This window comes from Orycteropus afer, unplaced genomic scaffold (genome assembly GCF_000298275.1).
Source record: "Orycteropus afer afer isolate SDZICR_OR568_19922 unplaced genomic scaffold, OryAfe1.0 scaffold00117, whole genome shotgun sequence".
Taxonomy (NCBI): domain Eukaryota; kingdom Metazoa; phylum Chordata; class Mammalia; order Tubulidentata; family Orycteropodidae; genus Orycteropus; species Orycteropus afer.
The window spans coordinates 3,256,871-3,270,846 of record NW_006921704.1 but is presented as its reverse complement, the minus strand read 5'-3'; the positions used below and the strand labels follow the sequence as shown (position 1 = coordinate 3,270,846).

The following is a 13,976-nucleotide window of genomic DNA, read 5'->3' as shown; positions in this document are numbered from 1 at the left end:
AACTCAACAACAATGGGTTTTTAATCTCTCTCCATTTTTACTTGGTAAAGAATCAATCTCAGTATTGCTCAAGCAGAAGAAAACACTTCACATTATAAAGTCACTGTTGGTAAACAAACTCGTGTAATGGTTAAATGATGTAACATTTAACAACAAACCAGGAATAAATAAATTAAACATTATATCCTGTCAAAGCGACACAGCCTCCATTTCACACCTGTACCATACATTTCCTATCCTTGATAAGCAAGAACAGCAAAGTACTTCTACTATAAAAGAAAAGTCTGGCATCATACGCTGTAACAGACTATCCAACAGAAGGGCTAAACACACAAAGGCTAAAGCACTCCTTCTGCTACCCAGAAAGCATATTCCTGAACAAGCCATATGTTTTAAGACAAAGAGATTTTTAAATGTTTGCATGGAATTTTAGGGTTTTCTCAACTGAGGATCTGATTACAAACTGGTGAAAAAGCTAATGTTTTTTATACGGATCAAAGGTCAAGAAAATTCTCAGTGCTAATGTTAAAAAAAAAAATCATAATTAATTAAATTTAGGGTGTAGTGTACATGTGTCTGTTTTTTTTTTTTTTTTTTTAGTTTCTCCATCGTTTATTCTGTAAAAGACCAAACCAGATTAACTGCCTCTACATAGAAACTTCAAATATTAGAAAATCAATTGGGAAGATTTAAAGGGGGGTGGAAGGAGGACTTAGTAGAGCATGTGGACCAAAATGAGGTTTTTCTTTTCCCATTCAACCACCACCTATACTTTGAATCATCAATTATTTTAAGCAAATGTCAGACAGCATAAATAAAGCAAAAGGACGGTTTTAAACTAAGAGTACAGAATTTCAGGAGTCCTGTTTGCCAAACATAGTAACTTTCATCTAAACCCAGATGTCAAAACTATGAGAAGATAGTAACCATTGAAACTGAAGGAAAAATAGCTGCTATTTGGGGACAATCCTGAGTGGGCTTTATTACATCCATAATTATGATTTCTATCTGTATCTCCAACAGGTGGGAACAGGTATTAGCCGATTGGGTGAAAAGCAGATCCCCTTATCCCAGACCTTCTGTAAGCCTTGGCCATGTGTGCCTGTCGTTGAGACATCTACCAAACTTGAGCCCAAAATTCTTTTCTAAATGAACTACTAAGGAGCTAATGTTCTATAAAACCCATTTTGGGAAATGCTCTTCTATGTTACAGAAAAATGATAAAGTTAAACAAAGGCACTGCCACCTTCTATGATGTTTAATTTCTTTATTCCCCGTTTGTTGGATTCTAGAATACCTCAACGGTGGAGAAATGCACTCATATACCACTCAGGAGAACACCCCTGCAACTCTGAGACAGCAAAGGGGAGAGGCTGGGGAAGAAGCAAACCCACTGATAAACTAAAGAAGCTTATTTTGATCAGCTGAGCTAATAATCCTTCCCACAAACACACATCATGCTTGGTAAAGTGAAGGGTCAGCAAAAAAGGGGAAGGCCCTCAATGAGATAGACTGACACAATGGCTGCAACGATGGGCTCAGGTACAGCAAGGATTATGAGTCTGGCACAGGACTCGGCAGTTTTTCATTCTGTTGTACACAGGGTCGCTATGGGTCAGAGCTGACTCGACAGCACCTAACAACAACAACACAAACACATGCAAATTTAAACTTTCTTGATATAAGTGCTACAACCTCGCTCTACATGACCAGTGGAATACGTGTGATTAGTAAAATGTCTGAATGATCTTCAAAATAAAAAGCTCCTCCAGAAATAACTGAATTGATTATAAAACAGTCACTTACTATTATTTTTAATTGCAAACTACCCAGAATTACATAAACTATCAAGGATCCTTGGTAGCACAGTGGTTAAGTGCCCAGCTGCTAACAGAAAGGTCTGTGGCTTGAACCCACTAGCTGCTCTGCGGGAGAAAGATAGAGCAGTTTGTTGCTGTGAAGATTACAGCCTAGGGAACTCTATGGGGCATTTCTACTCTATAGAGGGCCAATAAGGGTCACTCAGAGTCAGAATTGATCAACAGCACAGAGCAACAACATATAAACTATCAATAAAAACTGGACTTTGATATGTGAGAAACATTTTTTTCAAGTTTCTCCACTCCTTCCTAGATACCTAAAAACTACTGCCTACTTTAATAGTTTTTATTAAGCTATGACTAAACAACGATGAGCCACAAACAAAAATCAATTTCTTATCATTGCACATGACAGTTTCTTGTTAGGGCCAGATGGGTAGGTTCCTTCCCTGACAGTAGCCTTCAGGTTGGGAGTACTGCTTTAATGTCACCACAAGAGGGCAGCATTCAACAGCTGAGGGGTTCATGGCCCTTCCTCTGCCAGTTATCCCTCTATGCAGACCCAAGGGACAGATAGAGGGACAAGCCCACTGACAAAACAAGTATTGACCAGAATCTAATCTGTGCCAGACATCATTTTAGGCCCTGGGGTTTCAGAAGTGAAGTGAACAAAACTGACAAAAATCCCTGCCTAAACGGAGTTTAGGAGCTCCCGTAGCATAGTGCCTAAGCCTTATGACTGCTAACCAGAAGGCTGACGGTTCGAAACCACCAGCCACTCTGTGGAAGGAAGACTGGGCAATCTATTTCCTTAAAGATTACCACCTCAGAAACCCAAAGGGGGTCGCTGTGAGTCAGAATCAATTCGATGGCAGTATATTTGGTTTGTTTGTGTTTTTTTTTTAAATGGAGCTTAAAGGTCCCCACAAGATCATACCCTTTAAAGCTTAGCAGCTAAGACCAACTCCATTCTTTTTATAAATGAGACCCAGGTTAATGATAAAACTTTCCCCAAAATATTCACTGACTATCCAATAGAACTGGTGACGAATCCATGCCTCAGCCTAGCGTGTTCCTCAATCTCCCTCAGCTACTCTCCAAACCCAAATGCCTGCACCCTACTCCCACCCAATGATGCATCCACTACTAACTATACCCTAAGGTCATAACCACTCCATAGACAAGGCCAAGAAAACAGAATGGGGCACACTCTGTAGTACTGTATAAGATTTAAAAAAAAAAAAAAAAAAAAAGTATAGTAGCATGAAGTTCTCAGGGGTGGGGGAAACTAAACAGTTCATTTTACAGTGTTGTATAGCTTAGTACAAAGAAATTTAGTAATGAGTCATGCAATGTGTGCATTAGCTAGTTCAGTGCTTTATCTAACACAATGGCATTCACATAGAGTGTGCTCTTTAATGTAACTTTAATGGTGCTTTCTACATATCCTTTAAGTTTATTAAGGACCTCTGGCGGCACAGTGGTTAAAGCATATGGCTGCTAACCGAAAGGTCGGCAGTTTGAACCTAACAAGCCATTCCATGAGAGAAAGATGAGGCAATCTGCTTCTGTAAAGATTTACAGCCTTGCAAACACTAGGGGCAGTTCTACTCTGTTCCACAGGGTTGTTACGAGTAAGAATTGACTTGATGGCAGTGGGTTTAGTTTTGGTTTTTTGAATTTATTATGTCAATCAGGAAAAAAATCTATATTAAAAGGGAGAAGTTGTTAGGTTAGGTAACATATTTTATACGAGTTACATACATTTAGGGATACACTATTGTTCTCTTGGTTGGGATCCAAATCTAAACCCACTGCCATCCAGTTGATTCTGACATAGTGACCCCCACTGGGTTTCCCACGTGGTAAATCTTTACGGAAGTAGATTTCCCCATCTTCCTTCTGTGGAGCGGTTGGTTGGTTTGAACCACCAACCTTCTGGTTAGCAGTCAAATGTCTTAGGCACCATGCCATCAGAGCTCCTATTGGTTGGGATGTTGTTATGTGCTATCAAGTCAGACCCAACTCATAGCGACCCCTCCTTGGGTTTCCAAGGCATTATTACTATGGAAGTAGATTGTCCAACCTTCCTTCCAATGAGTGGCTGGTGAGTTTGAACTGCCAGCTTTCCTGTTAGCAGTCAAGTGCCTTAGGCACATAGCAGGCATTAAGTCAGAACTAGGCAAACATGATGCAGGTAGTACAATATTTAGAGTCACAGGATGAAAAGAAAGGAAGGGTCTATAGAGTTTCAAAGGAGCCCTGGTGGCACAATGGTTAAGCATTTGGCTGCTAACTGAAAGGTTGGCAGTTCAAATCCACCAGCTGATCCATTGGAGAAAAGACCTGGCTATTTGCTCCTGGAAACATTAGACTGTATGAAACACTATGGGGTAGTTCTGGGGATTTGAGGGCACACAAGTTTCAACATCTGCTCCACCAACATTCCCACCACTAGGGGGAACCACAGTGGGATGGAAAAGTATATTGGTGAAAGGCCAGTTTGCTCTCGGCAGTATTCTCCATCCTTCCCCTGCATGTTCCATCTCAGAATCTCTGGGAGTTGGCTCCTGGAAACCACATTTCCCAGACCCCCTTGTCACCTCAAGTTCGGCCATGGAGAGAGAGACTACTAGTCTGAGACTGGGAAGCATGAGAGCTGTCAAGGCTGGTATCACCAGTACTTCTCACCTGCTTCAAGCAGCCTCTGCCACAGTGGCTATATCAGCTCCACACTCCCAGTGCCCAACTCATGCCTGTAACCCTGGCTCTTGGGTTCTGCTCCCACCAGGCAGTCCTCTGGTAGATATCACCTCTTCCCCATGTCCCTGCATTCCCAGAGGCAGCAGCAGCTTCCTGCTGTTGCTAATCTCTGGTTGCCTCACTAAGTATTATTCCCTGCATGACATTCACTCTCCTGAACTATATGGTGTGAGTCTCATTTTCTTGACTAGACCATACTGAGACAGGAAAGTTTGTGCATAAGGCCACAGAGTCAGGTGAGGAAAGAATTTTAGTTATGGGCTCAGGAGATGTTCAATCTACAAGCCTGAGAACTTCTTGAGAGAGGAGAATCTGTTGTTTTCCCGTTTGCCTAAAGCAAATTTACTGCTATCTAGTTAATTCCAACTCACAGTGACCCCCTATTGGGTCTCCAAGGCTGTAAATCTTTAAGGAAGCAGATTGCCTCATTCTTCTTCTATGGAGCCACCGACCTTTTTGGCTAGCAGTCAAATGTCTTAAGCACTGGACCGCCAAAGCCCCTTATAGAAAATACTTGTTGCTCCATATATTCTACCTGCCAGCTTGCCACACAACGAAATCTTTGACTTGGGAATTGATGGGGCATGCTCTGCCAGCTGCTGCCTTCTTGCTGTCCATGGCCACTATCAAAGAAGGTAGCACCATCCGCAGGGTGAGCTCCAACCCCACCTCGTAGCAAAATTTCAAATCAGGAGGGCCTTTCTCAATATATATTAACACGGTCTAGTAACATCAAGGTAAAAACCGTTTCCCCAAAGCCTCTCATCTGTAACACTTTATAACTGTATTTATTGCTTAACCCAGTCAATGCAATCCTTTCTATCTAATCCTGTAAATTCTAACAAATGCCTAAATTTATGTACATTAACTTCAAAATAAGGTAACAATTTGCAAGCTGTTTTGAAGACAAGTGAAAAATTTGCCAAACTCCTTCAGTTAATCTCTATTAACCGAACCCTTTATTTCTAATTTTGAGAATTTTTATAGCATACTTTCATTAAATAAGCAAGTCACATTTTATGCCATACGTACTCAAAATTCTACACTGAATCAATGTCATCAGTTGTCTTTTAGCCATAATCTTGTAACGGAGATTTTGTTACCTTATCCCAAAAAGCAGTAAAATCTTGCACATGCACTATCGTTTTACCATCTGATGGCAGCTGAGTATTGCGCTGTGATATCTCGTCAAGTAACAAAAAGTTCTAAAGAGAAGGGAAAAATAAAGATCACTTAATACTGCAGAAATAAAAGCACCAACAAAAATAACTGGTTTCCTGGAATTTGCAATGTATAAAACTTTATACAGCCTCATTATCGTTGTATGTGTTTAAGGTGTTGGTTCGCATCAGAACATGGAGACAGACAGAGAGATATAGGGATAGAGATACACACACACAAACACACATACATATCCACATACACATATATGCATAGACATACACATGAGAGTGAATGAGTTAGTGGCCATAAGGCAACAATTTGTCTTTCTCAGTGAGTGTGCCGGTTTCTCCCTATTATATTGCTCCCAACTTGTACATATTTAGAACCTGGACACTTTTTATTGTTTTATTTTTCTGTTATAAACAATAAACATGGACAGTGGCAAGCAGTGATTCAGTAAATATTTATTAAATCTCCACTGGGGACACAAAGATGAAGATGATTCCCAGGCCTTCAGAAACTGCCGCTGGTACAGAACAAGAAGTGACCCGAAGCTCTGCCTGTCTATATTCTGTGCCCTCAGGTGGAACACTTACGTTCATTCTGCTTCTCTTACTCTGCATGTCAAATCACCACACATCTGTCAGTTTGTCATAATGTGGGGGCTTACATGTGGCTGTGATTCTGGAAGGTAGACCACCAGTATTTACCCGTGGTGGCTAGGTTTCAGAGGCGCTTCCAGATTGAGAGAGACTAGGAAGAAAGCCCTGACCATCTACTTCCAAAAATCTGCCAATGAAAACCCTATCGATCAAAGCAGAACGTTATTCAACTCATTTGCTGTGGTGGTTGAGTTTGTCTGTCAACTTGGCTGGGCCTGGTTGAGTGGCTGGGCAGCTGGATATAGTATTCCCCATGATGGGACTGGTAATCAACTCCATGACAGAATCTACTGTGAGCAGCTGAGTAGCTGCCTTTGGGTATGTGCTCTGCTTCCCGTATGTAAGAAACAGCTTTGGGAATGGTCTCTAGTTTATGGCAAGCTTGTACCCTGCATATAGCCGTATCATTCTTCAGCAGACTGCCATGCATTGCTGACCCTGCGACTTTCAATGGACTTGAATGAATGGCCTGCCATGTGGTATGGTAACATCTTGTTACTTGTCAACCTTCGGCTTGGCAGCCTCACAGCCAGCAGCTATCTGAATAAAGAAAAGCCTCGAGCTTCAGTGGGCCAGGAGCAGGAGGCAAAGCTGAAGCCCAAGGCTGAGGAGCTTTCTCCCAGCCCCTAGAACCTGACACTTCGAACTCAGATTTCTAGCCTCCCAAACTGCAAGAGAATAAACTCCTGTTTGTTAAGGCTATCCCATCTGTGGTTAATATTCCTGTCAGAGTGGCATTAGGTAACCAGAACACTTACTCTGGACATGTCATCAGGAGGAATCAATCACTGGAAAACAAAATCATATTTGGTGACACAGAGGGCCAATGAGAGCAAGGGGGACCCTGAGTGAGATGGATCCAAACAATAGCTTCAATGATGGCCTCAAACATGCCCCAGGTCATGATGACGACACAGGGCCAGCGTTTCGTCCTTTTGTATGGAAGGTCAACTTGAGTCAACTCAACAGCAGCTGTTGAGATAGTTAACTATGTATTTAGTGTGTGAGTGAGGACATTAAGGTTCACTGTGCTCTTCTCCTGTATTTCAAATCAATCCTTGTCAAAAATGATCATTTACGTTATCATTCTAAAAAAAAATAAAATGTCCTTAGTTCTGATGGCATAGTTACTAAGGCATCTAACTGCTAACCAGAAGGCTGGCGGTACAAACCCACCAGCCACTCCTCGGAAGGAAGACTGGGCAATCTACTTCTGTAGAGATACCACTTCAAAAACCCAAGGAGTGGTTGTTATGAGTCGAAGACAACTAGACAGCAGTGAGTGAGTTTTTTTTAATTGAGTTTCTATCTCTTAAAATATTTATAAGTATCCATTCACAATCACTTGTCTTTCCTCCTTACTTCTTTCCCTCACCTCAACAGCAAGAATGGCTATACCTTCTATTTCTTGATATTTTCCACACTAATCTACAGCCATTCAATAAATACTATTCAGTGGTATAAAACAAAGTCTTGCTAACCATTTCAAAACTAACATAGTGATATATAGGAAAACTCCCTCTTGCACAAGTGCTAGACATCATGCAATGAGATAAGCTATAGTAGTATAAAAATTTAATAAACAGTCCATTCCACCACCACTCCAGATATTTGATCACATAGCAGAGACCTTTGGCTCTCTTAAAAATCTGCTCTATTTCTTCTGTGGTAACAAAAACCCTCATTTTTAGTTGGGCACATTGCAGCTTGGGAAGACTACTTTTCTCAGCCTCCCATTCACCTAGGTGTAGCCAGGTCACCAAGTTCAGGCCAATGGAAACTGAAATTTTCCAGGAAACTTCCTCCATACTGCTATAATGGCTTTGGATGCTGTCATTATGGTGAATGACACATACAAAGGAGTACTAAGACAGGAAGAGTCTAGGTTCCTAATACCACGGGACGTCATACTAGCTATGGAGCTCTATGGAGCTAGGAGCTCTGGTAGTATAGTGTCTAAGGCATGTGACTGCTAACCAGAAGGCTGGCAGTTCAAACCCACCACCCACTCCTTGGAAGGAAGATTAGGCAATCCACTTCTGTAGAGATACCACCATGGAAATCCAAGGAAGGGTTGCTATGAGTTGGATTCAACTAGATGGCAGTGAGTTTGGTTTTTTGTTTTTTGGGTTTTTTTTTTGGGGGGGGGGGGTATGGAGCACTGTAAGAATTTTTGCACAAGAGAAAAATAAACTACCATTTGTAAGTGGCTAAAGCTCGGGTAGCCTACAACCTAAAGGCAAAACTATTCTTGCTGTTTGCTGCCATCGAATCAGCTCCAACTCACAGACAACAGAACAAAATGTTGCCCAGTCCTACACTATTTTCATAAACATTGGTATGCTCAAATCCATTGCTGTGGTCATAGTGTATCTTGAGACTCATCTGACAGCACTATGCTGGGTAATATTCTGTTGTGATCCACAGGGTTTTCATTGGCTAATTTTAAGAAGTAGACTGCCAGGCCTTTCTTCCTCACCAGTCTTGGTCAGGAATCTCCACTGAAACCTGTCCACTGTAGGTGACCCCACCAACATTTGAAATACCAGTGGCATAGCTTCCACCATCATAGCAATATACAAGCCACCACATTAAAACAAACTGACAGACAAAACTAATTCTAACAAAGAAAATAAGTGAAATAAGCATGTAAAAAGATTTAAGAGAAAACAACATATAAATAAGTCATCTATTGCTCTGAAAACTGTAAACATCTTTTGCAAACCCAAAACCAAATCCATACTTATTGAGTCAATTTCGATTCACAGCGACCCTATAGGGTGGGTTTCCAAGGCTGTAAATCTTTATGGAAGAAGAATGCCACATCTTCCTCCCAATGAGCAGCTGGTAGGTTCAAAGCACCAACTTTCTAGTTAGCAGCAGAGCACTTTAACCACTGTGCAACCAGGGCTCCTAACCCTCCTTTCAGTCCTTAAAAATCCTTTAAGTTCTTAAAATTCTTGTCTAACACTTGACAAAGCATAAAATTTTACTCCAACTTTCTATATCAAAAGTTGTTGTTGTTGTTGTTGTTATGTGCCATCAAGTCGGACCCGACTCATAGTGACCCCTCCTTGGGTTTCCAAGGCAGTATCACTATGGAAGTAGATTGCCCAACCTTCCTTCTGAGGAGTGGCTGGTGGGTTTGAACAGCCAGCCCTCTGGTTAGCAGTGAAGTGCCTTAGGCACTACACTACCAGAACTCCTTATCAAAAGAATAGCTCATAAAATGTGAAAATGAAAATTACTTCTGGGTAGGAAAATTGTGAACAGAACATCCACTTGTTTCTATGTATTTCTCCCAAACACCCTGCTAGTAGCTATTCATCCCTTCTTTCACTTATCCATCCACCCAACCTTATTGAGAACCTATGCGGGATTGGGCATCATGATTTCCACCTGCCACCAAGGCCATGTCTAGCAAGGAGGTGCAATGTGCAGACAGAAACTAGTCTGATGATACTTCTACAGGTTTTAAACCCACAGCTTCTCTGATTTCACTCTCCATTCCACCTCCATCTCTTTCATAGCCAACTAGGTACCAAGTCTTACCTATTTCTTGCCTGTTTTGCCACAATTCACCTCTCTCCAATTCTTCAGTCCTCCTGAAACAACCCAATTTTACAATCTCACTTACTACTTACTGCATGCTTGAAATACTGACATAATTTTTCATGGGTCTCCCTATACTTCCTGGTACATTCCCAGCACTCCCCAGTACCACTAAACCTACCCCAAACACCACTCCTTAATGATTATCTTAAATCACCTCTGATAAAGTCCACCATTCTCAAAGCCCTTCAGTGATCTATCAACATCTAAATCCATACACCCAAATGGCATTTCCCTTCATCCTCTCTGTCCTTGGAAACTCACCTCAAATGCTAATCCTACTGGGAACCAGTTTAGGATGCTCCCAGCTGGTCCTGACCTCTCCACCTCTGAACCCCCACAGGGCTATGCAGAAGATAGAGACTATGCCATTCATACATTATTTATACTTGCACATAAATATAGTCCCAATGCTAGTAACACAATGCCTCACACAGAAGCAACACATCACAGATATATGTTAAAGGGACAAACAGATTATATATCTGGTTTAATCAAATCATTAACCACATTGCTACAGCCTCACAAAGTATGAGCTAGCACAGCAGCAAACTACAAGTTACATGTTATAATTCTTACCTAAACAGAATAAAATTCTGATTTTGGCTTCAGTATATTACCAAGACATAAAATTCAATATTCAGTGATGCATATTATAATGCCAATTACCTAACTTCCCTCTTAAAGAAAAAAAAAAACAACTATAAAGTAAGGAATTAAATCTATTGAGCATCTGTCCATTAACAACAGGTCTGAGTGGAAAAGACGTTATAATCTCCTAGCAGTTAAATGAAACTCCATTCAACACATGAATAGTTTGTAAAAGTGCCAGGAGTGCTGGTTGAATTTTCTCTAGTACTCAGGTTGGAGAAAAAGCTGAAATTAAATTGCCATTATAGCAGTGAAGTGCATCCTCAGAACAGGTCATGCAGGAAAGTATCAGGCATCAGAACTCGAGCCAAAAAAGATTTACTTCAGAGTGGCTGGGAGGCAAAAACTTAAGCATTTTTGTTAACAGTATAACCTCAGAGACATGTTTTACTGGATGCAAAAGTCGCTGAAGACTTTCAGTGCTTTGAAGTTAAGCCATGATCTTTTATAATCCTATTGGACTTGTTCAATGCCAAGACCATCAGTCCCCTTTCCATACTAACAGAAAAATAGAGCGGACTTCTTGGACCTGTAACTTTCTAATAAATCCTTTATTTTCTGTGTACAGAGAAAAGATATTGAAAAGTGTGTGTTAAAGAGAAGATGCTACATTACAAAGCCCAGATGTAGGTCTGCCCTGCGGGTGTGTACCATAGTACCACGTCAAAGGTGGTAAATTTTATTCCTAGGGCTCCCCAAAATGATCTTACTGGAAATCATCCAAGATGGCCCAATATACTGTCTCCCAGGGTACAGAGGCCAGTGCTATAGCAAGCTTAAAGAAGACAGTTTCAAATTTTATGTGCCTACCAAATTTCAGCCCCAGGGTTACAGGTAAGGAAAGACAACGCAGGGACACCCAGAGTAGCAGGCCAGAAGAGCAGGAGAAAGGGGATAAAAGCCTTGAACCCAGACAGAAGAGCAGTCAGCCCCAGGGTTACAGGTGAGGAGAGACAACGCAGGGACGCCCAGAGTAGCAGGCCAGAAGAGCAGGAGAAAGGGGATAAAAGCCTTGAACCCAGACAGAAGAGCAGTCAGCCCCAGGGTTACAGGTGAGGAGAGACAACGCAGGGACGCCCAGAGTAGCAGGCCAGAAGAGCAGGAGAAAGAGAATAAAAGCCTTGAACCCGGACAGAAGAGCAGTCAGCCCCAGGGTTACAGGTGAGGAGAGACAACGCAGGGATGCCCAGAGTAGCAGGCCAGAAGAGCAGGAGAAAGGGGATTAAAAGACAGGAAGCCAGACAGAGGAACAGTTAGCCACAGGGACCCAGGTGAGTGTGATATGAGAGGTCTCCAACAGCAGGACAAACTTGTCTGTTGGTTTGTCCTACTGTGGTGACAGGTAGACATGAGTTTTGAGGCTGAGCCTCTGGTGTTTAAAACCCAGAGGGATGCACCTGGTGCACAGGTAACAGCCCAGCTTATAGACTGAGACAGACTAGGAAGAAGGAAGAGGCCGTCAACTTCTCAAAGAATTGGCCAGGGAAAACCTTGAATAGCAAAGAAACACTGTTTGGTACATTACCACGCACCTTTAGGAATAATCCGTTTAGGCTAAAAGGCTCTCAAAATAGGACTGGGAAAGAGCTGCAACATCTGAGTAAACCCAGCCTTACTCATATGGAAAAGAGAAAGCTTTCGAGACCTTCATTTGCTGATGTGGCACCACTCGAAGAGAAACAGCCGCAGACATCCATTAATCATCGGAACATGCAATGTACAAAGTATGAATCTAGGAAAATTGGAAGTTGTTGAAAAGGAAATGGAACACATAAAGATTGATATCCTCGGCATTACTGAGCTGAAATGGACTGGTTTTGGCCATTCTGAATAAGACAACCATGTGATCTACTATGCCGGGAATGATAGTTTGAAAAGGAATGGCGTGGCATTCATCCTCACAAAGGACATTGGAGGCACTCACTCAATTATGCCAAGAGATTTGGAAGGCAGCTACCTGACCAACTGACTGGAAGAGATCCATATTTGTGCCCATTCCAAAGAAAGGCGATCCCACAGAATGTAGAAATTATAGAACAATATCATTAATATCGCATGCAAGTAAGATCTTACTGAAGATAATTCAGAAATGTTTGCAGCAGTATATTGACAGAGAACTTCCAGAGGTTCAAGCTGGATTCAGAAGAGGACATGGAACAAGGGATATCATAGCTGTTGTCAGATGGATCTTGGCTCAAGGCAAAGAATACCAGAAAGATGTTTACTTGTGTTTTATTGACTATGCAAAGGCATTTGATTGTGTGGATCATGACAACTTATGGAGAACATTGAGAAGAATGGGAATTCCCGAGCATTTGATTGTACTCATGAGGAATCTGTACCTTGACCAGGAGGCTGTCGTTCGAACAGAACAAGGGGACACTACATGGTTTAAAATCAAGAAGGGAGTGTGTCAGGGTTGTATCCTTTCTCCACACTTATTCAATCTATATGCTGAGCAAATAATCCGAGAAGCTGGACTATATGAAGAAAAACGTGGTATGACGATTGAAGGAAGAATCATTAACAACCTGAGATATGCAGATGATACAACTTTGCTTGCTGAAAGTGAGGATGACTTAAGGCACCTACTGATGAAGGTTGAAGAATCCAGTCTGCAGTATGGATTATGTCTCAATATAAAGAAAACAAAAATCCTCACAACTGGACCAATGAGCAGCATCACAATAAAGGGAGAGAAGATTGAGGTTGTCAAAAGAATTCACGTTGCTTGGTTCTACAATCGATGCCAACGGAAACAGCAGTCAGGACATTAGACGACATGTAGCATTGGGAAAGTCAACTGCGAAGGAACTGTTTCAAGTGCTGAGGAGCAAGGATATCTCCTTGAGGACTAAGGTGCGCCTGACACAAGCCATGATATTTCCAATCACCTCGTATGCATGTGAGAGCTGGACAATGAATAAGGAAGACCGAAGAAGAGTTGATGCTTTTGAGTTGTGGTGCTGGTAAAGAATGCTGAAAGTACCATGGACTGCTAAAAGAACTAACAGATCTATCCTGGAGGAAGTGCAGCCAGAATGCTCCTTGGAAGCAAGAATGGCCAGACTTCATCTCACCTATTTTGGTCATGTTGTAAGAAGGGACCATTCCCTGGAGAAGAATGTCATGCTTGGTAGGGTGGAGGGTCGACGAAAGAGGGGGAGGCCTTCAACGAGATGGATTGATATGGTGGCTGCGGTGATGGGCTCAAGTATAGCAGGGATTGTGGGGCTGGCGCGGGATCGGGCAGTGTTTCTTTCTGCTGTGCATGGGGTTGCTATGAGTCGGAAATGACTCGACG

At 41.9% G+C, this 13,976-nt stretch overlaps 1 protein-coding gene across 1 annotated transcript in view; it reads right to left on the bottom strand.

Annotated features, from left to right (window-relative positions):
- ABCC4 (ATP binding cassette subfamily C member 4) overlaps positions 1–13,976 on the bottom strand; it is a 441,806-nt gene that overhangs the window by 246,573 nt on the left and 181,257 nt on the right. The window contains exon 8 of the mRNA XM_007944012.1: positions 5,687–5,788. Within this exon, the coding sequence (XP_007942203.1) occupies positions 5,687–5,788 (102 nt within the window). The remainder of the gene's footprint in view (positions 1–5,686; positions 5,789–13,976) is intronic.